At 40.0% G+C, this 27,651-nt stretch overlaps 1 protein-coding gene across 6 annotated transcripts in view; it reads left to right on the top strand.

Moving 5' to 3' along the window:
* Positions 1-27,651, top strand: part of TMEM117 (transmembrane protein 117) — a 394,958-nt gene that overhangs the window by 227,719 nt on the left and 139,588 nt on the right. For all 6 annotated transcript variants that reach the window (XM_044280372.1, XM_044280370.1, XM_044280371.1 and 3 more), the window contains exon 5: positions 12,376-12,473. In XM_044280372.1, the coding sequence (XP_044136307.1) occupies positions 12,376-12,473 (98 nt within the window). The remainder of the gene's footprint in view (positions 1-12,375; positions 12,474-27,651) is intronic.

Genomic DNA, 27,651 nt, shown 5'->3' on the forward strand with positions numbered 1-27,651 from the left:
GGCCCTGCAAAAAATATAGAGCATACCCTATTCTTGTCCGCAACTACTGACAAGAATAGGCATTTTCTATGATAGCTGCGGCCATGTGCGATCCGCGAACGCACACTGGCCGGTATCCGTGTTTTGCCGATCTGTAAAACCCTACAGTCGTGTGAATGCGCCCTTAGGGAAAGAAAGTGCATACATCAATTATTAACCCCTTTAGCAGTGACTACTGGGTTGCTGCAGATCCTGTTAGCAGAAAATATTATTTAGACCAAAAATATTGCTGACATTTTATGTTTCTATTAATAAGTTTCCCTATTATATGCTGTTTATGTACTGTTCAGTTTTTTTGTTATTTTATGTTTCTATCAAAAAGTTTTCCCCATTATATACTGTTTCTCCCAAATGCTGTAATCTTGCTCTGCTGAATTATTGACATTTTATATCATGTAATATATCTTGCCTAGAAGTGGGACAAATTAAATATATTTTCTTTTAAAATATTTATCTATTGACATTTTCCAAAACATAATGGTGAAAATTGCATAGAAATATGATAAGCAAGCAGTGACACTACAGGAGTCTTATGAGTTACATAATCAGTGACCAAGAGGAGAGATGTTTATATCTGAATAATTTCTTAAGAAAAGTATTTATATACTTTATGTAGAGTCACCCTGACATTCTATATTATTAGTTGCCACCAACTATAACAGTTATAAGAACTATAGCCACTTAGGGTATGGGAAAAAGGGCAATGCGGGTAGAGGGATGAGAGTGGGCAAAGGGCAGGAGTTGTATAGGTGGGATCTATGTAGAGATTAAGCTGCCCATATTTTGTAAAAGCCTGGTGTGTCCGTGATTCCCAGTGAGAGTTCTCTTCAAATCTTGCAAATGGGTCCATTTTATTTAGTCAGTGAAGAGTGGAAGGGACCTCTAGTGGTTTCCAATGTATTGGAATTCGCTTTTTAGCCACTGCTGACATGTAGTTTATGCGGCGGCTCCTTTTCTTTGTAACACTTTGGGGGAAGTGAGAAAACAGAGTTATGCCTCATTCACACATCAATGTTTTAGTCAGTGATCTCCATCTGTGATTTTGAGCCCAAACCATAATTGGAGCCTCCACAGTGATAAGATATAAGGGAAAGGTATGCACCTCTTCTGTGTTTAGAGCCGCACCTGGTTTTGGCTCAAAATCACCGATGGAAATCACTGACCAAAACACTGACGTGTGAATAAGGCATTATTCTTAGTCTTGGTTGGAAGGCAGGTCTTACAGACTTTTATTTATATTCTTGAAAATCTGCTGCCAAAATGGTCTAATATTCTTGCAGTCCCACCAAATGTGCAAAAAAGTGACCTTTGCTCTTTCATATCTCCAGCAAGTACCATTTGTTGTGTTTATATATTTGACTCCGTTTATCTGGAGTAAGATACCATCTAGCATGGATTTTTATAAGAGTTCTCTTGTATCTTAACGCACTGTGAGATGTGTTTGTGACTGCACAAGAGGGATGTGATCTGAGATGAAGAGAATTCAGTTTAAAGCTCTCTCTCCCAGTCTCTTATAAAAATATGTTATGGGTGTATTATCTAGGGGAAGAGTATGTTTATTTATTGTAAAAATTACTTTGGATAGAGTTTTTTATTGTTGAGGCGTGGTTGTCCACTTGATGCTTAATAGGGGTGAATTTATATTGCTTATCATCCAATGCAATAGTACCTAGTAAATCAGATATTTTAGAGGCCGGGAGAAAAGTGCCATCTTGGTTCAATAATTGTAAAGCAGAATTTTCTGCCATTTTGAGCAAAAGAGGTATTTTCCCAAAGTTATAATCAGCTGAGGAAAGCAATCTTCAAGTTTCATCAGTGGCATTGAGAATTTATAACAGAGTTCTCTAACGTGAGTAACTCTGCAGAACCATAGCGTAGTTGATGGCAAAATGCCATACAAAGAAGAAGGAAAAGTGTCTGTGAAAGAATTAGATGTCTAAGGGATGTTTTTGTTAAACCCTCCTTCAGGTGAATACAACTTTTGTGGTAAGGACTTCTAAGCCAATCTAGTATCCTGCTTAGGTGGATTGCTCTGTAAGTTTTATGTAAAGATGGGAATCCTATTTCACCTTTTATAAGGTGGTGATTGTAGGATCATCGATGATATACGTGGTCCAACTTTGTCCCAAATATAGGCCAAGCACATCTTCTCAAATTGCAGTTTTTTTTTATTTTTATGGTAGTTAAATTGGAAGGACCTGTAAGGAGATAGTTGGCTTTTGGTATAATTTTGGAGTTTAGTATGTTTTTCCTTCCAATCCATGGCGGGAATGCAGGGGACCAGGATTGTATGGTGATTGGCAGAGATAAAAGTAAAGGTTTAAAGTTGAGGTCAAATAATTGATTTAGAGAGTAAAGCCTGGGTAATAGGAACTATTCTATTACACCTTGCTGCACTAATTGGGGATACTAAAAGTGATCTAATACTACAGATTTTAGGTTGTTTTAAACAGTAATTGCAGTAATCCTAGCTTCTGTTATTGGGTTGAAGGTGCTGTCTGATATAAGCAGTTTTGGGGTGTATTTATTTTAAATCTATAAAAGTACTTCCATTAATCCTTGCTTTTGGGTTGAATTTGCAGTCTGATACAACCAGTTTTGGGGTGTGTTTATTTCATATATAACAGTACTTCTATTCATCCTTGCTTTTGGGGTGAATTTTCAGCCTGATACAACCAGTTTTTGGGTGTATTTAGTTGATATAGTAATACATCCATTCCTCCTTGATTCTGGGGTGAAATTGCGTTCTGATACAAACAGTTTTGGGGTGTATTTAGTTTATATATATAAGTACTTGCTGTCTAGCATGCTGCATGGGTGAAGAAAGCACGCTCCTTGGGCTTAAGAAAAAAAAAAGATACTAGAGGTGATCACACCATAAATGCCGAGAACAGATAACCCAAAAAGGGTTAGCCACTGAGGCCGCTGTTCGCTGAAGCAGAACACTTCTCTACACACTTTTAGGGTGGTCAAATCCTTTTACACTTTGCAATCAGTAGTTGCAGAGTTTGTGTGAAATAGTGGCCTGATACTACACACTTTAGGGTGAGTTCACAGTTATTTTATCAGTTATTACTATCATTTTTGTGAGCCAAAATCAGTAGTAAAGCCTACTCAGAGATAAGGTGTAATGGAAAGATCTGCTTCTGTTCTGTGTTTTTGACCCAAACCTGGTTTGATACTACACATTTTAGGGTGTTTAAATTCTTTTACACTTAATTTGATGTGTCAATCAGTAGTTGCGGAGTTCGTGCGGCCTGATACTATTGCTCTTTTATCCTTGCAGTTAATGTTACAGTACAGTATGTTTGACAAACAAGTGAGGAGGCGTGATCCGCTGATTCCTCCGGTAGGCGGGCAAGTAGCGACGATGATAATCATCGGGTGGGAGCTATTGTTGCGAGCGGTTAGGCACGTGACCCTGAGACTGGTAAGGGTGACATCAGTGACATGCAGACAGTGGCGGACGATGATGTGGCCGATCGCACATGGGAGCCAGGTGAAGAGGACGCTTCATTATCATGATCATCATCAGAAGAGGGTGGCCACCTGCGTGTGAGGCAGCGGCTGACCCAGCAGGGTGGTAGCGTGGCCGTGAGTCAGTAGGGCGGCAGCAGTGTGATATCTGTAGCCAAACATGCCCAGGGTAGACTGGCTGCTACGCAGGAGTCTACCTGTCCGGAAAGAAGTAGAGGTGCACGGGTTCACGGAGGCAGCGGCAGCAGTCAGTCCGCACGGAGTGCTGGGAGAAAAATGCTATACTCGGCTGTGTGGGAATTTTTTATCAAGCTGCCAGAGGACTATCAGCATGGCTTAGTGACTGGGCCACTGTGTTGACGACTCATGCGATTCCTCATGCGATTCTTGATGCGATTCCCACCCTCACCACTCTGTGACTGGGTCACTTTGTTGGCAACTCACGTGATTCTTCCTGTGATTGCCCACCCTCACTACTCTGTGACTGGGCCACTATGCTGACGACTTATGCGATTCCCACCCTCACCCCTCTGTGACTGGACCACTATGTTGGTGACTGGCAACTCACGTGATTCCTCCTGCAATTCCCACCTTCATCACTCTGTGACTGGGCCACTATGTTGACAACTCATGCGATTTCCACCCTCACCACTCTGTGACTGGGCCACTGCGTTGGCGATTTATGCAATTCCTCATGCGATTCCCACCCTCACCACTCTGTGACTGGGCCACTGTGTTGACTCCTGTGATTTCTCATGCCATTCCCACCCTCACCACTCAGTCATGGGGCACTACTTGTTTCAGCTTGTAATAGAACAGGTTCTGTAGAAATCTATGTGGAATCAGCTGACGACGGTGTAAAAAGAGTGGGCTCTTTCACTCTCTAGTAGAATCTTGCGCCACTGTACGGTTCTTTATACCTGATGCTAACAACTCCCTCCCTTATCGGGATAATATTTTCAGGCTACACGTTTGATACCCAGACCACACCACCCATCCCCCACCACAATAACAAATAAAAAATTTCAATATTTTAATATTTTCTAATTTTTAAGAATAAAAAGTAATATTTTTAACAAAAACTTTGTACAATATCAACCAATAAATATCCTTAAAAAACAGATATAGAGTGCCTGTCGACTTTTCTTACTTTTATCAATTACATACTTATCAGTTGGCAGGTGAACCACCTCCGACAAGAGCACCATTCCAGGGAATAATTTGGGAGAGCCACTATTACTCTTGTACAACCTGATGCTAACATTAACCTGTAAGGCTGAGTTATTTGGTCAGTTTTGGCCCCGTAACTGACTAAATAAGTGAAGTGTGAAGTGATTCTAAGAGTGACGCCTGTCATCTGTGTGTCATACTGATTCACAGTACTGTTTCCCAATTCTGAGAAGGCCGCTTTGGGGTTTGAGATTAGAAGAGATCATCATCATAAGCAGGCGTTTTGTATTGTATGTCATTGTGTGTAAGACTCATAATGGAATTATTTTGTTGTATATGTCGTAATAGGGTTTCCATTACCAGGATAAAAATTAAAGGGGAGAGTGGGCATTCCTGTCTCGTGCCATTGTTTATCATGACTGGTTCAGTGCGGGTATCATTGATATTAATGTACCGTATTTTTTGCACTATAAGACGCACCTAGGTTTTTTAGGAGGAAAATAAGAAAAAAAAAAATTTAAACCAAAAGGTGTGCTTTTGGTGGTTTTTTAACTAATGGTGGTCTGTGGAAGACACTGTTATGGGGGATCTGTGGATGACACTGTTATGGGGGATCTGTGGATAGACACTGTTATGGGGATCTGTGGAAACGCACTGTTATGGGGATCTGTGGATACGCAATGTTATGGGGATCTGTGGATACGCAATGTTATGGGGATCTGTGGATACGCAATGTTATGGGGATCTGTGGATACGCACTGTTATGGGGATCTGTGGATGGCACTGTTATGGGGATCTGTGGATGGCACTGTTATGGGGGATCTGTGGATGGCACTGTTATGGGGGATCTGTGGATGGCACTGTTATGAGTTTCTGTGGATGACACTGTTATGGGGATCTGTTGATGACACTGTTATGGGGGGATCTGTGGATGACAAATATATAGCATGTTATGCTATATATGTGTCATTCACAGATCCCCCATAACAGTGTCCCTGTGTAAATAGTGAATGACCCCCAATACAGGGGGAGCAGGGCACAGTGTAATAGAATACAGTGACTGCACCAGGCCCCGCTGCCATTCCAATATCAGTTGCTGGCCCCCAGCCCCTCCTCCCTCCCCGCTGATGCATCGCACCCGGCGATCTTATAGGGTGAAAAATACGGTATGTGCTTTGTTTCTTGTACATAGACATGATAGCTTGTGTGAACCTTGACAGGAAGCCGAATTTTCCTAGAGCGTTTTCTATAAATGGCCAGGAGACGCTGTCAAAGGTCTTTCCGTAAAAGTGGGTAATTGTATTTATGGGAGAAAGAAATGGCACAAGTTATTTTGTAAGTATTATATTTACCTTCTCTGCCCGGGACAATCCTGTTTGGTCTGGGTGTTTAAGTTCAGGTAATAGAGATTGTATTTTCTGTGCTAATATTTTGGTTCTAATCATTGTATCAATCTGAACTTCCCTGGATGTTCTTTTAGGTTTTTAAGGGCCCTAATACACCGACAAAGAAGTCTGTCTGCTTTGACAAGAGAAACATCCTGGTCTTGTAGAGCAGAGATAAAAGGGAGAGCTCATCAAGAATTTCAATCATTAAAGCAAGATCTTTTAGGAAACAAAATTTTAAATTTTTATTTCTTCATTCCCAAGAAATTATTATAACTCTAAAAGTGCTTATACAGAGCTGGATACGCTCTCCATACTGCCTTGGCAGCATGAGCACTACAAGCCACCCATCGAGGACCTGGATTCTACCAATCTTTACTATCTCCAACTCTAGATCTGCTGCTATGTTATGAAGCTGCGTCTAACTGATGTTTGTTAGACACATGATATATGGTATATATTTTTTCTAGTGCAAAGAAAAAGGGGGTCAGTCAGTACATCCCAATGCGCAGGGGCACGTTGCTATGGCTGAGAACAACACTGTAAAACAAAACATGCAATGCAACAGCTCTCTGCAAATCATTTTGTACAAAATCATTTGAGCCCGTCTGCCACACGTCAAGGCGATCTCTGTAAGATGGGTTCCTAACACTAAATTCTACCTGTTATGTGCCATGATGGCTACCATACAATTCATGGAGTGTAGGTTCCACATGCATGTTTGGCCTGCTTTAATTTCTGTCATTTTTGGTGCCAAAATGGCCTCCATTATATCCAAGGAATGCAGGTACCAACATGCATGCCGGGCCCACTCCACACCACTCCTGGTGCCAAATGGCCACCAAAGAATGCAATGAGAGTCCACAACTATATCTCTCCTGGTGCCAAATGGCTTCCAGTGAGTGAGGGGGAGCAGGCCAAGCTTTATACTCACAATAATTAAAATCACAATTGTCCCATTACTTTTGGTCCCTTAACAATTGGGGGGAACATATGCAAACTGTTGTAATTCCTACACTGTTCATCTGATTTGGATGTAAATACCCTGAAATTAAAGCTGACGGTCTGCAGTTAAAGCACATCTTGTTTGTTTCATTTCAAATCCATTGTGGTGGTGTATAGAGTCAAAAATGTTAGAATTGTGTCAATGTCACAATATTTATGGACCTGACTGTATATATCACAAGAATGGTTGAAACTGATGAAGTAGATCGATATTAAGGTAGTCAATCAACTGATATTCCCATATATTTCTCATCAAAAATCCCAATAATTATAATCAAATAGGTATAGCAATGGTAGTCGGGTAGTTAATATGCAAATTGCAGTACCGTGTATTTAATGTCCTTCAATAGACAGTCAATTGAAGTAATGTATCATCCCTCCACATACTCTCAGCACCAGCTACACTGGCATCATTTACAGACGTGAGTATAACTTCATATGCAGAGAGAAGCGATCCGGTGTACCGCTGAGCTAACTGTGGCGTCCCACGTAGCACCAGCACTGTGATCGCAGTTACCTTTCTCGGCATCTTTGGTCGTCTGTGTTTCGTCTCCGTATCGTACGCACTCAGAGAACCTTGTGAGTGCGGCGTCTGTGATGTAGCGTGCCACGTGTTAGTAGTCATGCTGGAGCGGTTGAATCTTGCATTAGGGGCTGTGCATATAGATTGGAAGTGCTTCCAAAGGATTACTGGAGGTTATATTGGTATTAGAAGTCCATCATATAGGTGCGGGTATTATCAAAATTATACCAAAGTAACCATACATTAATACATCACATTGAATTGCATTTTAGGAAAAAATCTACAGTGGTGTTTACAAGATTATTTAACCACATTGTTAACTTTGTAAATTACTGCTTTTACAATTGATATGACCAATTTATCCATAATGTAACATGCCAGTAAATAGTAAATTGAGACTCTACATTGTATCATAGAATATTTTAGATTATGTAAAAGACTTCTTAAAGAAATTCCAATGTAAAGAAACATATGAAAATGATAAGTTACTGCTCCAAAGAGTTTCAAATGTAATAAAATGAGACATTGTTCAGTTAATGCTACGTTCACATGGTCATTATTTGGTCAATATTTTTCACTGGTATTTGTAGCCAAGACCAGATTTAAACCTACTTCAGAATGCTGATCATACAGTTGTGTGAAAATGGCCTTAATTCGGTTTAATAAATCATTACTATGAGCAGAGTAATGTATTCATTAAAATAGAAGCTTGTTTGGGAATCAAATTCAGGGAATAAGGTATGACTCTTTTATAGCCAATATTTTATACTCAGGATTATATTATACAATTGCACTGCAAATTTCACATCTAATGAATCGATTCTATCATTTCTATGTATTTTGTATGGTGGTCGATCAATATTACCCTTTATTTTAGATTACATTTACACTTATCGGATTTGGTTTTCAGTGCTATACATAGTATAGCTGCTGTGCTTGGCATTGCAGCTCGGCACCATTCACTTCAATGGGCCTGAGCTGCAACTAGGCCATGTGACCAATGTAGAGTGACATCATATCACCTAGGACGAGGCCGCGGCGCTCACAAAGTGCCTGGCCTCTCCTAACAACTCATTGGTGGGGCTCCTGGGTGTCGGACTCCCGCTGCTCAGATATTGATGACCTATCCTGAGGAAAGGGTTACCAATGTAAATTACCAGATAACCCTTTTATTAGATGTATCCTAAAGCATCATATGTTTTGTATCTCTGATGGATGCACAGTGTGGTAAAGTAGCTCTGATTTCATTTTTTGTTTGCTTTTCTAGTTCTGCAAATTATAGTTACTACATTTCTTAAAATAAAAATACAAAAAGAACAAACAAACCCCTTTTTAACATTTGGTTTAATGTTCTGAATAACAGAAATGTTCATAAAACGTCTGATTCTGTTAACAAGTATTCTAATCAACATGGCTGTATTTACAGTCTGTTATCACAAACAATTGCAGTTTCAGCCTAAATGATCAATGTACCCCATATGCTTATCTATTATTACCCAACACTTCCTCTTTTATTAGTGAGGACTAGGAACAGTTAGTAAATATGACAAACGAGAGATAGTAAAAAAAAAAATATCTATAAAATCAGTAAAAACATATTATAAAAGCAAATTGTCAATTTTAGACTCCTTTATATAATTGAGAAGAGTACATGATTGCACCTACTGTATGCTTTCGTGCGAATGTGACCTTAGGCCATGTTTACATCTGCGTTGGAGGTTCAGTTAAGAGCTTCCATTGCAGATTCTGTCAAACACTAGAAACTGCATGCTGTGATATATATATATTTTTTGATGGACATCTTTATGGAAACCTGGTGGAACCCGCAAACCCAATGAGCTCCTTCTGGCATTGTTGTCCAATATGTGGTGGATCCATTACTGACACCATATTAATTTTTCTGTTCCTATATTTAATTTCCACAAGATATATATATCAAGATATATATATATATATATATATATATATATTTTTTTTTTTTTTTACAGTGGATATAGAAAGTCTACACACCCCTTTTAAAATGTCAAGTTTCTGTGATGTAAAAAAATGAGACAAAGATAAATAATTTCAGAACGTTATAAACTTAAAAAACAAGCAGAAATATTTTAGGTAGAGGGAAGAAAAAATATAAAAATAAAATAATATGGCTGCATAAGTGTGCACACCCTTAAATTAGTAATTTGTTGAATCACCTTTTGATTTTATTACAGCACTCAGTCTTTTTGGGTATGAGTCTATCAGCATGGCACATTTTGACTTGGCAAGATTTGCCCGCTCATCTTTGCAAAAACACTCCAAATCTGTCAGATTGCGAGGGCATCTCCTGTGCACAGCCCTCTTCAGATCACCCCACAGATTTTCAATTGGATTCAGGTCTGGGCTCTGGCTGGGCCATTCCAAAACTTTAATCTTCTTCTGGTGAAGCCATTCCTTTGTTGATTTGGATGTATGCTTTGGGTCGTTGTCATGCTAAAAGATGAAGTTCCTCTTCATGTTCAGCTTTCTAGCAGAAGCCTGAAGGTTTTGTGCCAATATTGACTGGTATTTGGAACTGTTCATAATTCCCTCTAGCTTAACTAAGGTCCCAATGCCAGCTGAAGAAAAACAGCCCCAAAGCATGATACCGCCACCACCATGCTTCACTGTGGGTATGGTGTTCTTTTGGTGATGTGCAGTGTTCTTTTTGTGCCAAACATATCTTTTGTAATTATGGCCAAAAAGTTTAATCTTGTTTTCATCAGACCATAACACCTTTTCCTACATGCTTTTGGGAGACTTCATTTGTGTTTTTGCAAAATGTAGCCTGGCTTGGATGTTTTTCTTCGTAAGAAAAGGCTTTCGTCTTGCCACTTTACCCCATAGCCCAGACATATGAAGAATACAGGAGATTGTTGTCACATGTACCACACAGCCAGTACTTGCCAGATATTCCTGCAGCTTCTTTAATGTTGCTGTAGACCTCTTGGTAGCCTCCCAGACCAGTTTTCTTCGTGTCTTTTCATCAATTTTGGAGGGATGTCCAGTTCTTGGTAATGTCACTGTTGTGCCATATTTTCTCCACTTGATGATGACTGTCTTCACTGTGTTCCATGGTATATCTAATGCCTTGGAAATTATTTTCTACCCCTGACTGATACGGCTTTTGCTGTGGGATGCAACTAAGAAAATTTAAGGAAACTAGGCCGGCTGAACTTTATTTGGGGTTAATCAGAGGCACTTTAAATGATGCCAGGTTTATGTTGACTCCTATTTAACATGATTTTAAATGTGATTGCTTAATTCTGAACACGGCTACATGCCCAGTTATAAGAGGGTGTGCACACTTATGCAGCCACATTATTATTATTTTTTTTGTTTTCTTCCCTCCTCCTAAAAGATTTCAGTTTGTTTTATAATCACAGTTTATAGGTCACATTAAAGTTATAAAAAGTTATGAAATTATTTATTTTTGTCAATTTTTTTTTACAGCACAGAAACCTGACATTTTAACAGGGGTGTGTAGACTTTTTATATCCACTGTATGTGCACTAGACATTATGCCCGCTACAATAACGGGTGCTAGAATTGGCAGGCGTGCAGAGCAATCATCACACTGTGCTCTGGCCGCCGTCCACACAGACCACACCCCGTGCGGCAAAGGCGGCGAATGCGCAACTGGCTGGACAGCACACTGGATAGTGGCGGGGGAACTGTGGCAGGAGCAGATGGCAGCGGCAGAACTGTGGCAGGAGAAAATTGTGGCCTGTCTATAGGGTGACACCCTGCAGGGAAACTTGTGTGTAGAGCTGTGTCCTGATTGAACGACACACATGTCCAGTGCAAAACTGGTGACACACACAGACACAGGGATTTTATTAACAGGGCATATAAAAATTGGTGTTAATACCATTATTAATACCAATACCATACCATTCTGCATACCTTGGATTAAAGGTGTGGTCATCAGGAGAGAGTAATTTATTAATGGCTTTGATGTTCGATGTCAACCTTTGAACAACAGGTTGTTTACATAAATAGGCCTGCTACAAAGATATACCGTACAATGTGGGACCTAAAAATGACATAACGTTCTTAGGTTGACATTTAATTTACAACAAAGTGCATAAGCCAGAGGAGTTGAGAAGTGGCTGATAAGTGGAGAAAGAGGTATATTCTCTAATGAGATATTTTACTTTTTTTTTCTTTATCTTAACTTGCCCTGTTTATTTATGCAAAGTTTGTTAACAGTGCCCATTTAACATTTAGGCATTTGTGCCAAACACAGTTTAACTAGAGCTACACTTTGAATGGAAACTGTCACATTAAACATGGTGTCTAAGTTGAAGGCAGCATGTTATAGAGCAGAAGCTGAGCAGATTCATGTATAGTTTTATGGGAAAATATTCAGTAAAACCTATAATTTATACATTTAAACTCATTCTGGGCTTTGAAGACAAGGAGGCAGTCCTATCAGTTATTGACAGCTCTCTGTATACACAGTCATAGAGGGAAGGAGGTTAGTTGCTGATAGGCCCTCCTCCTTGGCGTCAAAACCCAGAATGAGCAGGAATTGAAATAAATAAATTGTAAGTTATACAGAATAATTTTCCATAAAACTATATATCAATCTGCTCCGCTTCTCCTGCTCTATACCATGATGTCTGAATGTTACTTTTCATTTTCACGTTGACAGGTTCCCTTTAAAATTAGAGAGGTCAGTTTATTTGCTACAGGTGTCAATAATATCCAAAAACATAAACATAACACAATACTTTTAATCTGTTTTTTTTTGTACAGGTGACCGATATGATGCTTCAGGACAATCAGTACCCTTACTGGGGAAAATCAGCAAGAGCCTTCTGGAGAAGGGGAAATATCCGTATTATACTGTTTTGGTATGCACACCTTGAATATAAAACCTTTAGACAATTCATTATTTTATTTTATTGCCCAATCCCTATAATGACCCCAAGAATGCGCGGGCCCCTCTTTTAGAGCATACTTGCCTGCTCCCCGACACCCACGTCACTCTGGGTCCCTGCACAGCCTCTGCTTCATCTCCCTGCTACACGGATCAAAACATCCGAGGAAGGGGGGGGGGAGGGTAAATGCAGCTAATAGCAGGCCGCAACAGTGACTAGTCCTCCTAGCAGCTAGGGAGGCCAGTCTCCGTCACGGCCTGCTATTGGCTGCACCCCCCCTGTCGCTGGATGTTTTGATCTGTGCAACAGGGAGATGCAGCAGCGGCCGTGCAGGGATCCAGAGGGACGTGGGTGCCGGGATGCAGGTAAGTATGCCCTACATATTTAATCTATCTTCTTTCCATTAACTTGTTTTTAACGGCAATCCATTACTGTTACTTTAAGACATTTCATGGATTTCTCCAATGATTGTTTCTTTCTCTTCCATACATTGGAGCAGAGCTGGATTTCTCAGTCAATTGCGTTTTTGGTGTGTTTGGATAAATGAAAAGCTAGGATAGAATATTTTTGTTCTACTGAACTCCTTGTGCTTTGTGGTAATGCATAAATTTTTCCTACGATGGTGGCTGAAAGTAAAAAAAAATTATACTTTCCTTATCCACTTGATTGCCGGTAGATGTATGCTCCCATCTTGATTGTGGAAAAGTGGATGAGGTCAGCATAATTTATTTTTAAATGCCAGATTTACCTCTGAGGAGATTAGAGTTGAACACTGGATCTGAGGGGTTAAATGATGGGGGAGGTGTAATCGCCCTTCCCCATCATTGCGCCAGCTCCATACAATAGAAAGCGACTTGTGATGAAGTAATTTGGAATTCATTTTTTGATGAAATTTGGTGAAGCTACCGAATAGAATTTTTCAAAATCTCAAGCAGTAGGAAAAAAAACAAAAACACACAATTTGTCTATTAGCTAAATTCTTTATTGCAGACTAGTGGTGTATTGTGAAACAAAATTACAGAATGTTCTTAATGATCTTACTTTAAATCCTCCCACTTACAGGTTGACATCCAGATCATGTGATATACCAATGGTTTAAAAACATTGGGTCAGCACAAAATAGCTGTCACATATAAATTATAATATTTTAGTAAAGTCATGCAACTATTGCCCCGTAACGATGAATAAGGTCAAGAAAAGAGTTCATCCTATTAGGTTGTCTCATGTCCAAAATAAAAATCCAATATGATTCCCTGTTAAGACGTTTTCTCAAATGATCACCACTGTGGACAGGTATGAACATCCTCTGTATGCACATAATGGAAAAAGATTAAGTACCCCCCCATGGCACTCCCTAAATTGCTTTGTAACCACATACACACCAAAAAATAAAAGCCCCCAGGGGCGAATTGTCAATATCTAAAACATTGCTTTTAATTAAATGTACGGATAAAACACACCACTGCAATGCAATACACTAAAAACATGAGGGTTCCAAGTCTGGTACCCCAACACTGGTAGATAAAGAATAATCCTGCTCCACCTAGTAAAAGGTGCGAACAGTCTTACCAGACCAATACCTGTGATGGGACCAGAAGAGATTTCAGGGGAGGCGGATCCGGAGGCCGTCAGAGGTAGGTCCAGTGTAGGTCCAATGGGGTCTCTATAGATAATGGAGCTCTGTGCCCTATTGAACCCTATTGATGAGGAAGGGGGCTACTTTCATTCTACCTATCTATACAGGGCACCCGCCCCGATAGGGGCGACCCTGTCTGGATACCTGTCCCTACTCGCTCAATAAGACACTCCTATGTAGGGCCATAACTCAATTTGTAATAATATTGGTAGACACATTATGTAACAGACCATCAAGTAACTTTTCATACAAACCTGAGTCTGTCACTATGACAGACCTCCCTTTGTCTGTGGCTCTTATAACCATGTTTATGTTATTTCGTTGCTGGTTAAAAACACATCTCTCATGTGGAGTAACATTATTGACCTGTCTTAGACTTAAATGTAATATATTGGTCTAAACAGACCAAATCTCATTCCACCAGTTTATCGGAATTTTTTTAGGCCTGGTGTGGGAGACCACACTCGGTAAAAATCAGAGTTAGAGGTTTAAAATGACTTGATGACATTAAGACTCAAATTCTCAAGTTCAATAAAAGTTGAATTCCATATGCTTATGTCACAACTGTGGTATATTGTATAATCTGGCAATTTTGTTTAAACAATTAAAAAGTACCAACTGATGATGATAAGAAGTAAGGAATGTCAGTTTGTAAAATATTATAAGTCAGAAAATTTGGAGAACAGAAACAATAGATCTTCGCTGCAACATACATGTATACACTGTATTTGGTTTCCCTTCTGTATTTGCCTATGGTTCAGACAACCTAAAGCTGCTGACAGGTTTCCTTTACCAAAAGTTAATTTTAGAACTGTCCTATGATGGACTAGTGGGAATTCATTTGAATGTTTAGCACTTTGGCAGCAGTGGTGACTCTTCATAATTTGAATAATGACATTAGATCAATATCAACTCCGGACCATCATCAATACCATTTGTTAACCTGCATTAAGTTCAAACAAGGGTGTAGCTGAAAACTCCTGGGCTCCAATGTAGACTCTGTGATGGGGCCTGCAATTTGTCAACTACTGATTTGTTTAAAGTAGAACTCCAGCTAATTTGTATATTCTCTGGCCTACTAGAAAGGTACATTATGTAATCTATAGTGAAGATAATCTTCTTACCGGAGACTGTAAGTTATAACCTCCCTTCTGATCCTCTGCTGTCATGTCACCAACTCCCCGATCTCCAACTGACACAGGACAGTAAATCAGTTACTTCTCCATTCATTCCTATGAGACTGACATTGAGGCTCCCATAGGAATAAATGGAGAAGCAGACTTCCTGTCCACACATAAGATGTGTTATTTGGAGAGTCAGAGTGCTGGTCACATGACACAGCTGAGGATCAGAAAGGAGGGGATAACTCACAAATACCGCCATTGGTAAGAAAACTACCTTCACTACAGATTTCATCATGTACCTTTCTAGCACGTCAGAGAATAAAAATCTTTGCAGGAGTTCTTCTTTAAATGTGGCAGAGGGGCCAGGCTTCCCTCTCCCTTATAGCTGCGCCCCTGGAATAGTGTCTTGCTGAAGAGTGGGTTAATGTATATTTGTTTGCTGAATCCAGGTATAGATGTTCAGATTTGATGTATTTATAGAGTAATAGCTTTTGGTTTGTTCTTGAAATCTGCATTCTCTTCTATTTATACAGATTTAGTTACATTTTATTGTTGCTAGGTTACCCAGTGCATACAATAAATACTCAGAAAGTCTTCTCTTGTTATGGAAAATTTTCAACACAGTAATTGGATTTGTAATGAACAAGTATAATATTCCTGTCAATTTCACCTTACTAAGCTGAACCCTTGTGGAATGGCTTACATTGTAGGCAATTTTAATGATCTTTCTTGACTTGGCACCAATGAAATATCTTTTTATAGTTTTCAGTGTCACATTTTCATGGTTTGGTGAAAAACTTACATTCTGTAGCCAAACTCAGAGTATAATTAGTTCTGTCATAGACGGCCATTCATGGTTTAATATTTAACAAGGTTGTTGGGGATTTTTCAGGAAGCCATGCCATTTTGACTATACAGAAATTGTTCAAAGTGTGCCTGACAATGTTGGAGACATGGTTTTTGCTGTCCGTGGGGTCCTTAAGGTGGATTTATATGTGCAGATGAGAAGCGTTCTTTCTGACAGTTGGCTGCTCGTTAAGTGGAGGTGAAGCACTGCATTTACATGCATCGATCACCTGCACAGTATGAGGATGAGCAACGGCTACTGCTATCCCTCGTCCCCATACAGCCGCCTTGTTTCTGGGCAGAAGCTGTTTAGACGGGACAATCTGCTGATCAGAAATGATCATTTAAGTGCCTGCACGAATGACTGTTTCACCCAATGAACGAGCATTTTGCTCATTCATAGGGTCATTGGCTGCACCTTTAGACCGGCAGATTGTCCAGAACGAGAGTTTGCAGGACAATTATCTGGATGTGTAAATCCACTGTTACATCAGGTGACGGTCAATCTTGACTTGAGGGTCAACCATTTAATCAGATAAGTTATCCATCTGAACACTAATGACTGCATTGTCCCAGTGGGTATAAGCAGTAAAGGAGTTCCACATCCAGTGATAGGATGATCCGTCTTGAACACCATTGAAAGTCAATGAGGGACCGATCCCTTTTCTATTGTACCATATTGTGTCAGTGAAAATGGATCCGTCCGTTTGGCTCAGTTTCGTCAGACGGACAGCAAAACGCTGCAAGCAGTGTTTTGGTGTCCGTCTCCAAAGCAAAATGGAGGCGGAACGGAGCCAAACTGATGCATTCTGAGCGGATCCTTTTCCATTTAGAATGCATTAAGGGCAAAACGGATCCATTTTGGACCGCTTGTGAGATCCCTGAACGGATCTCACAAACGGAAACCAAAACACCATTGTGAAAGTAGCCTAAGGCCTCTTTCACACGAGCGTGACGGATTAGGTCCGGATCTGTTCAGGGTGCGTTCAGTGAAACTCACACTATTTTGCAAGCAGGTTCAGTCAGTTTTGTCTGCGATTGCGTTCAGGTGTTCAGTTTTTTCCGCGTGGGTGCAATGCGTTTTGATGCGTTTTTCACGCGCGTGATAAAAAACTGAAGGTTTACAAACAACATCTCTTAGCAACCATCAGTGAAAAGCGCATCGCAACCGCACTTACTTGCGGATGCAATGCGTTTTTCACGCAGCCCATTCACTTCTATGGGGCCTGCGTCGCGTGAAAATCGCACAATATAGAGCATGCTGCGATTTTCACGCAACGCACAAGTGATGCGTGAAAATCACCGCTCATGTGCACAGCCCCATAGAAATAAATGGGTCAGGATTCAGTGCGGGTGCAATACGTTCACCGCACGCATCGCACCCGCACGGAAAACTCGCCCGTGTGAAAGGGGCCTTAGGGTGCAAGACCCTAAGGACAGACACGCACATAAGACAGGTGTCAGTCGAAAACTTGTTCAGTTTATCTCTCTAAGAACAAAAGGATTGGGCAGTAATACCCTGTGGATTTTCCACTTGGAAATCTGGACAAAAAAAATCCACAGCACATCAGCCACATGTGAACATACCCTTAGGGCTCATGCACACAAACGTATTTTCTTTCCGTGTCCGTTCCTTTTTTTGCGGACCGTATGCGGAAGCATTCGTGTCAATGGGTCTGCAAAAAAAAAACTGAAGTTAATCTGTGTGCATTCCGTTTCTGTATGTCCGTATTTCCGTTCTGCAAAAAAATAGAACATGTCCTATTATTGTCCGCATTACAGTCAAGAATAGGACTGTTCTATTAGGGGCCGGCTGTTCCGTTCCACAAAATATGGAATGCACGCGGATATTATATTAAGTAATTAAATAGCATAAATTGCTGCAACTGAGAATCCAGTCCACACATCTGAATGAATTTGTTTCTGCAGCACATGGATTTCAGATGAATAGGAAACTCACAGAAATGTCCAACAACTCTGCTGTGTGTGAATATAACCTTAGTGTCCCAGTGTACCCATGGCTTTACCTACCCCCCAATATAACATGATATAGTTGGTCCATGTATTATAGACAACAGATTTCTATATTTAAAAATGACCTGTGGTAAGCAATTCTGAATTGTCAGTGAATGAAACACCACAACAATGGTAATTAAACAGATGACATTATTTTCATCTTGCTGCTAATTTATGCAACATAGAATAATTGTCCTCTTGTTACTGTACCTGCAGGCTATCTGCTGCGTCCAGATTGTATTATGGCTCTATATTCATCCTAATTATGGTCTCAGTACTCAGGACAGCTTGGCTCGTTGACACATGGATGTATGATGTTAATTAACACATGAACATCCATGCAGTCTGATTACCATATAAATAGCTAATACTTGCATTGGATAGTCATGTGTTAATGAGTAAAAGTGAATAAAGTATTAAGATGTTATTAACCCCTTAGCGCAGAACGCCGTACATGTACGGCGGGGGATGCATTGCCAGAATGCATTCCGCCTTACATGTACGGCAGGATGATCGGGCGGGCACCGGAGCGGTGCGCACCCGATCACTGCAGGGGTCCGGCAGTCCCTGGTAGCCGGGCCCCTGCTGTATCCGCCGGCATCGCTGTTTACAGCGATGCCGGCGGATTAACCCTTTCTATGCCGCGGTCCGCGCGGACCGCGACATAGAAGTTGTTTGCGGCAGGTGAGTGATCGCATCGAGTCCCCGCGCTGCTGTGGCGGGGACCCGATGCGTGACAAGGCAGCCCGATGCCGTGCAGAGGCTGCCCAATGCCCTGCACGGCATCGGGAACTGCCTTCTACGGGAGCCGAGGAGATCCAGCCTCAGGCTGGGTCTCCTAGGCAACCAGTTAGTGTATGACTCAGTGTCATACACTAACAGGCAATGCATTACAATACAGATGTATTGTAATGCATTGCAGAGGGGATCAGAGTGGGATAGAAATAAAGTTTTAAAAAAAGTAAAAAAAAAAAAAGTGTTTGGAATAAAAAAATAAAGTTTCAAGTAAAAAAAAAAAAAAAAAAAGCCCCATTCCCCTGATTTTCTAATAAAAAATTGAAAAAAAAAGAAAAAACACACATATTAGGTATCGCTGCGTCCGTAACGAACGGCTCTATAAATATATTACATGATCCACCCCATCCGATAGGCACCATAAAAAATAAAAAATAAAAACTGTGTATAAAAAAGCCATTTTTGTCAACTTACATCACTAAAAGTGCAACACCAAGCGATCAAAACGGCGTATGCCCCCCAAAATAGTACCAATCTAACTGTCACCTCATCCCACAAAAAATGAGCCCCTACATAGTACAATCGCCCAAAAACTGAAAAAACTATGGCTCTCAGACTATGAAGACACTAAAACATTTTTTTTTTTTTTTCAAAAATGAAATCATTGTGTAAAACTTAAATAAATAAAAAAAATATTTATATATTGGGTATTGACGCGTCCGTATTAACCTTCTCTATAAAAATATCACATGACCTAATCCCTCAGGTGAATACCGTAAAAAAAAAATTAAAAAAACGGTGTAAAAAAAGCCATTTTTTGTCATCTTACATCACAAAAAGTGTAGTAGCAAGCGATCAAAAAGTCATACGCACCCCAAAATAGTGCCAATCAAACCGCCATCTCATCCCGCAAAAATCATACCCTACCCAAGATAATCGCCCAAAAACTGAAAAAACTATGGCTCTCAGACTATGGAGACACTAAAACATGATTTTTTTTGTTTCAAAAATGAAATCATTGTGTAAAACTGACAAATAAAAAAAAAGTATATATATTAGGTATCACTGCGTCCGTAATAACCTGCTCTATAACAATATCACATGATCTAACCCCTCAGGTGAATACCGTAAAAAATAAAAAATAAAAACTGTGTAAAAAAAGCCATTTTTTGTCACCTTAGATCACAAAAAGTGTAATAGCAAGCGATCAAAAAGTCATACGCACCCCAAAATAGTGCCAATCAAACCGTAATCTTATCCCGCAAAAAATGAGACCCTACCTAAGATAATCGCCCAAAAACTGAAAAAACAATGGCTCTCAGTCTATGGAGACACTAAAACATGATTTTTTTTGTTTCAAAAATGAAATCATTGTGTAAAACTGACATAAATAAAAAAAAAGTATATATATTAGGTATCACTGCGTCCGTAATAACCTGCTCTATAAAAATATCACATGATCTAACCCCTCAGGTGAATACCGTAATATATAAAAAATAAAAACGGTGTAAAAAAAGCAATTTTTTTGTCACCTTAGATCACAAAAAGTGTAATAGCAAGCGATCAAAAAGTCATATGCACCCCAAAATAGTGCCAATCAAACAGTCATCTCATCCCGAAAAAAATGAGCCCCTACACAAGACAGTCGCCCAAAAAATAAATAAAACTATGGCTTTCAGAATGTGGAGACACTAAAGAATCATTTTTTTTTTCAAATGCTTTGTTATGTAAAACTGAAACAAACAACCAAAAAAAGTTGTCATATTTGGTATTGTCGCGTCCGTGACAACCTGCTCTATAAAAGTACCACATGATCCAACCTGTCGGATGAATGTTGTAAATAACAAAAAATAAAAATGGTGCCAACACAGCAATTTTTTGTTACTTTGCCTCACAAAAAGTGTAATATAGAGCAACCAAAAATCATATGTACCCTAAAATAGTACCAACAAAACTGCCACCCTATCCCGTAGTTTCTAAAATGGGGTCACTTTTTTGGAGTTTCTACTCTAGGGGTGCATCAGGGGGGCTTCAAATGGGACATAGGGGGGCCACATATGGGGGGTTTTTCTGCAAACTACAGAATCTGGGCAATAAATATAGACTTTTGTTTGGCTGTTAACCCTTGCTTTGTTACTGGAAAAAATGGAGCAAATAATAAATTTGGCAAAAAATTTAAATTCTCGAATTTCATCTCCATTTGCCAATAACTCTTGTGGAACACCTAAAGGGTTAACAAAGTTTGTAAAACCAGTTTTGAATGCCTTGAGGGGTGTAGTTTCTTAGATGGGGTCACTTTTATGGAGTTTCTACTCTAGGGGTGCATCAGGGGGGCTTCAAATGGGACATGGTGTAAATAAATTAGTCCAGCAAAATCTGCTTTCCAAAAACCACACGCCGCACCTTTCCCTCTACGCCCTACCGTGTGTCCGTACAGTAGTTTACGGCCACATGTGGGGTGTTTCTGCAAACTACAGAATCAGGGCAACCCATATTGAGTTTTGTTTGGCTGTTAACCCTTACTTTATTGCTGTAAAAAATGGGTTAAAATTGAAAATTTTCCAAAAAATAGAAATTTCTAAATTGTTTCTCCATCTGCCATTAACTCTTGTGGAACACCTACAGGGTTAACAAAGTTTGTAAACCCAGTTTTGAATACCTTGAGGGGTGTACTTTCTTAGATGGAGTCACTTTTTTGCCATTTCTATTCTAGGGGTACAAGGGGGGGCTTGAAATGGAACATGGTATAAACAAAACCAGTCCTGCAAAATCTGCCTTGCAAAACCCATATGGTATTCCCCTCCTTCTATGTCCTCCTGTTTGGCCAAACAGTAGTTTACGACCACATATGGGGTATTTCTGCAAACTACAGAAGCAGGGCAACCCATTTTGAGTTTTGTTTGGCTGTTAACCCTTACTTTATTGCTGTAAAAAATGGGTTAAAATTGAAAATTTTCCAAAAAATAGAAATTTCTAAATTGTTTCTCCATCTGCCATTAACTCTTGTGGAACACCTACAGGGTTAACAAAGTTTGTAAACCCAGTTTTGAATACCTTGAGGGGTGTACTTTCTTAGATGGAGTCACTTTTTTGCAATTTCTATTCTAGGGGTACAAGGGGGGGCTTGAAATGGAACATGGTATAAACAAAACCAGTCCTGCAAAATCTGCATTGCAAAACCCATATGGTGTTCCCCTCCTTCTATGTCCTCCCGTTTGGCCAAACAGTAGTTTACGACCACATATGGGGTATTTCTGCAAACTACAGAAGCAGGGCAACCCATTTTGAGTTTTGTTTGGCAGTTAACCCTTGTTTTTTTCCAGGAAAAAATTGATTATATTGGAAAATTTTCCCAAAAATCAAAATTCTTAAAATGTATGTCTTTTTGCCATGAAGTCTTGTGGAAGACCTAAAGGGTTAAAAAAGTTTGTAAAAACAGTTTTGAATACCTTGAGGGGTGTAGTTTCTAGAATGGGGTCATTTTTGGGAGGTTTCTATTATCTAAGCCTCACAAAGTGACTTCAAACCTGAACTGGTCCATAAAAAGTGGGATTTTGAAGATTTCTGAAAAATTTCAAAATTTGCTTCTAAACTTCTAACCCTTGTAACATCCCCAAAAAATAAAATATCATTCCCAAAATGCTATAAACATGAAGTAGACATATGGGGAATGTAAAGTCATCACAATTTTTGGGGGTATTACTATGTATTACAGAAGTAGAGAAACTGAAACTTTGATATTTGCTAATTTTTCCAAATTTTTGGTAAATTAGGTATTTTATTATGCAAAAAAATTAATTTTTTTGACTTTATTTTACCAGTGTCATGAAGTACAATATGTGACGAAAAAACAATCTCAGAATGGCCTGTATAAGTAAAAGCGTTTTAAAGTTATCAGCACTTAAAGTGACACTGGTCAGATTTGCAAAAAATGGCCTGGTCCTTAAGGTGAAAATGAGCCTGGTCCTTAAGGGGTTAAATCATTCAGATCCAAAGTCCGGTCACAAAATCACACCACTATAATGCTAAAGTATAAACTAAACTACAAAGTACCACCAATAGTAATTCCCTTCTAGAGTGCCCTCATTAGTAATACTGCCCCTACTGTGCCCCCAACAGTGATAATGCTCCCCGAGAGTGCCTCCATTAGTAGAAGAGCCCTTCAGTATTAATAATGCCCTCACAGACCCCTCAGTAGTAATAAAGCTCCCCATAGTGCTCTTAGTTGAAATAAGGCGGATCTATAAGACCTTCCTATAAAGCCCCCAGTAGTAATATAAAAGCCCCCTGGATTTAAAATGCCCCCAGTATTTATATAGCTCCCTCCTGTTATAATGCTCTTCCCTGCAGTGTCCCCTGTAGTTACAGTGCTGCCCATAATTATTCATACCCTAGGCAAATTTGGACTTAAAGTTACTTTTATACAACCAGCAAGTAATTTTTTTAGGGGAAATGACATTGGTGTCTCCCAAAAGATAATAAGACGATGTACAAGAGGCATTCTTGTGGAAAAAAAAAACATTTCTCAGCTTTTATTTACATTTGAGCAAAAAGTGTCCAGACCAAAATTATTCATACCCTTCCCAATAATTAATAGAAAAGCCTTTATTGGCTATTACAGCCATCAAACGCTTCCTATAATTGCAGACCAGATTGTTGCATGTCTCCACAGGTATGTTTGCCCATTCATCTTTAGCAATGAGCTCCAAATCTTTCAGGTTGGAGGGTCTTCTTGCCATCACCCTGATCTTTAGCTCCCTCCGCAGTTTCTCAATTCAATTCAAGTCTGGTCTCTGGCTGGGCCACTCTAAAACGATAATGTTGTTGTCTGCTAACCATTTCTTCACCACTTTTGCTGTGTGTTTTGGGTCATTGTCATGCTGAAATGTCCACTGGTGCCCAAGGCCAAGTTTCTCTGCAGACTGCCTGATGTTGTCGTTGAGAATCGTCATGTATTGCACTTTTTTCATGGTGCCGTTTACTGTGATTACGTTCCCTGGTTCATTGGCTGAAAAACACCCCAAAGCATTAGGTTCCCACCACCATGTTTGACAGTGGAGATGGTGTTCTTTGGGTTGAAGGATTCTTCTTTTTTACGCCAACTGGAAACTTTTTGCTGAAATGTAAATAAAAGCTGAGAAATGTGTTTTTTCCACAATAATGCCTCTTGTACATTGTCTTACGATTTTTTGGGAGACACCTACAATATGTCATTTCCTGTAAAAAATAAAAACTTGCTGGTTGAATAAAAGTAACTTTAAGTAAAAATTTGCCAGGGATATGAATAATTATAGGCAGCACTGTATATTCCTCCTCTTAGTGTCCTCACAAATTATAATTCCTCAGCCCCTCCACCATACAGTCCCATGTAAAAAAACACTATTTCCCTCTCTTCGCCATTGAGTCACATGTAAATAACATCCCACATCTCTCCAGCCCCATCTAATATACAGTCCCATGTAAATAACATTCCTCTCTATCTACAGCCCCCTCCAATATACAGTTCCATTTAAATAACATCACTTCCCCCCTTCTTCCATCTCAAATATACATTCTCATGTAAATAACATCACCCCTCCCCAGCCACCTTCAACATACAGTCCCATGTAAATATTATCACCCACTCCCCAGCTGCCTCCAACATGCAGTCCCATGTAAACAATATCACCCCCTCAACATTCAGTCCCATGTAAATAACATCACTTTCTCCCCCAGCCAACATCAATATACAGTCCCATGTAAATAACACCACCCTCTCTCCAGCCTCCTCCAACATACAACCTCATGTAAATAACATCGCCCCCTCACCAGCCTTCTCCAACATACAGTCACATGTAAATAACATCGCCCCCTCCCCAGCCTCCTTCAACATACAGTCCCATGTCAATAACATCACTCCCTCCCACAGCTGCCATCAACATACAGTACCATGTAAACATCTTTCCCTCCAACAGCCGCCATCAGCATACAGTAGCATGTAAATAACATCACTCCCTCCCCAGCCACCATCAATATACAGTCCCATGTAAATAACATCACTGCCTCCCACAGCCACCATCAACATACAGTCCCATGTAAACATCACTCCCTCCCACAGACGCCATCGACATACAGTCCCATGTAAATAAAATCACTCCCTCCCACAGCCACCATCAATATACAGTCCCATGTAAATAACACCACCCCCTCCCACAGTCATCTTCAACATACAGTCCCATGTAAAAAACACCACTCCCTCCCACAGCCACCTCCAACATACAGTCCCATGTAAATAACATCTCTCCTGAACTATTATTCCCATGATAACATCCCTCCCTTCAGCCCTAACATACCATCCCAGCATTGCTCTGCCTCTCCCTTTACTTACCTCTCCTTATGCAGCAGACATCACCACAGCTTCTTCTCCAGGAATTTTCCTCCTCACTGCCGTCCTCTCCTGCACTGGTCACATGATGGTGAGATCATCACAGGTCCTTCTCAACCCCTGCCGTCTGCACTGATCACATGACCTGTGGACGGCAATACAGTTGTATCTGCCTGGCAGGCAGTACATTCGGGGCCTGGGACAAAACATCCAGGGCCCAGGCCCCGAATGTTTAGCCTAGCATCGCCCCTGACCTCCTCAACCCCTTCCTGATATGGGGATTTCCGTTTTGCATTTTTTTACTTCCTGCCTTCCCAGAGCCATAACTTTTTTATTTTTCCGTTCAGATAGCAGTATTAGGGCTTGATTTTTGTGGAACAAGCTCCACTTTTTAATGGCACCATTTAATATTGCATATGATGTAGTGGGAAGTTGGAAAAAAAATAGGGTGGAATTAGAAAAAGAAAGCAATTTTACCACAGTTAGGTGGGTTTTGGTTTTACAGCGTTGTCTACTTCATTCTCCGGGTTAGTACGATTACAACAATATCACAAATTTCTTGTGTTTTATTCATGAATAATAATAAAAACAGTTTTTTTTCCTATGCATTGCCATATTCTGACCCCCATAACTTTTTCATATTTCGTCTATGAAGCTGTGTTAGGGCTCATGTTTTGCAAGGCGATCTGTAGTTTGTATTGATACTATTCTGGTGTGCGTTTTACTTTTTGAGCACTTTTTATTTAATTTGTTTGGGGAGGTGAAGTGACAAAAGAATGGGGAATTGGCTGGTTCAATGTTTTTTTTTTTTACCATTATGCCATGTACTGTACAGAACCTACAACATAGATGTGTACGGTCAGGTCATTAGACTACAAACGACCATATTAGTAGCAAAAAATATATCTTTATTAAATACAATCCTTTAAAAACATATAATGAATTTAGCTCTACAGGGGAAACAGCTTTCTAGAGACATGACGATGGCTCACATAACCCTGATCCCCAAAGAAGGGAAAAATCCTAAACACTGCGCAAGCTATAGGCCCATCTCACTTCTCAATATAGATCTTAAATTGTTAGCGAAAATGCTAGCGAACCGCCTTGCCACCCTTCTACCCTTGCTTGTACATGGGGATCAGGTGGGCTTTGTCAGAGGTAGAGAGGGCAGGGACAATACGACTAGGGTCCTAAACGCGATATATTACTCTGCCTACCGCTCCAGGCCGTTACTTCTCTTGAGCACGGATGTGGAAAAAGCATTCGATAGAGTTAGCTGGAAATACCTGAAGCATATTCTATCTGGGTTTGGCCTGCCTGATCCCTTTGTACAAGCCACCTTTGCAATGTATGTCCAAGCGTCAGCCTCAGTACTGATCAATGGGGACTTAACGGATCCTTTCAGGATACAGAACGGCACCCGTCAGGGATGCCCCCTTTCACCCCTGCTTTTTGTCTTAGCGTTGGAGCCTCTTCTTATTAGACTGAGAGCGGACCGGGACATCCATGGAGTGACACTGGGAAGTCAGGATCATAAACTTGCGGCTTTTGCTGACGACATTATGATCATGACTTCTGACCCGAACACCTCGCTTCCCATAATCCAAAACTATCTGGATACCTATAGCCTCCTATCTAACTTTAAGATAAATAAACAAAAATCCTTGGTAACCACTCTAATACTTTCTGTAAACACTGGAAACTGTGTATAGACACACCAAATAAGATGCTCCATTCCACATATCTTCATTAATGTGGGAGTTGACCTAGAGTTCATCCCGATACGAACGTCAAAAGCTAGAAACACCATCACCATGGATCCGATATGCCATAAATGTGACTAATGTCTTCTCATTTGTATGCCTGTACACTACTTGATATTGCCTCCTGTCACTATGGAATGTTTTCAGATGTACAAAATTTACGTCATGCTTGACGTCCAAGATACCTATATATGTACCTTGTTACGTTATATTTTATAAATAAAAATTTTTATAAAAAAAAAAAAAAAGCATACAGTGGAGGAAATAATTATTTGACCCCTCACTGATTTTGTAAGTTTGTCCAATGACAAAGAAATGAAAAGTCTCAGAACAGTATCATTTCAATGGTAGGTTTATTGTAACAGTGGCAGATAGCACATCAAAAGGAAAATCGAAAAAATAACTTTAAATAAAAGATAGCAACTGATTTGCATTTCATTGAGTGAAATAAGTATTTGAACCCCTACCAACCATTAAGAGTTCTGGCTCCCACAGAGTGGTTAGACACTTCTACTCAATTAGTCACCCTCATTAAGGACACCTGTCTTAACTAGTCACCTGTATAAAAGACACCTGTCCACAGAATCAATCAATCAAGCAGACTCCAAACTCTCCAACATGGGAAAGACCAAAGAGCTGTCCAAGGATGTCAGAGACAAAATTGTAG

Source organism: Bufo gargarizans, chromosome 2 (assembly GCF_014858855.1).
Source record: "Bufo gargarizans isolate SCDJY-AF-19 chromosome 2, ASM1485885v1, whole genome shotgun sequence".
Classification (NCBI taxonomy): Eukaryota; Metazoa; Chordata; class Amphibia; order Anura; family Bufonidae; genus Bufo; species Bufo gargarizans.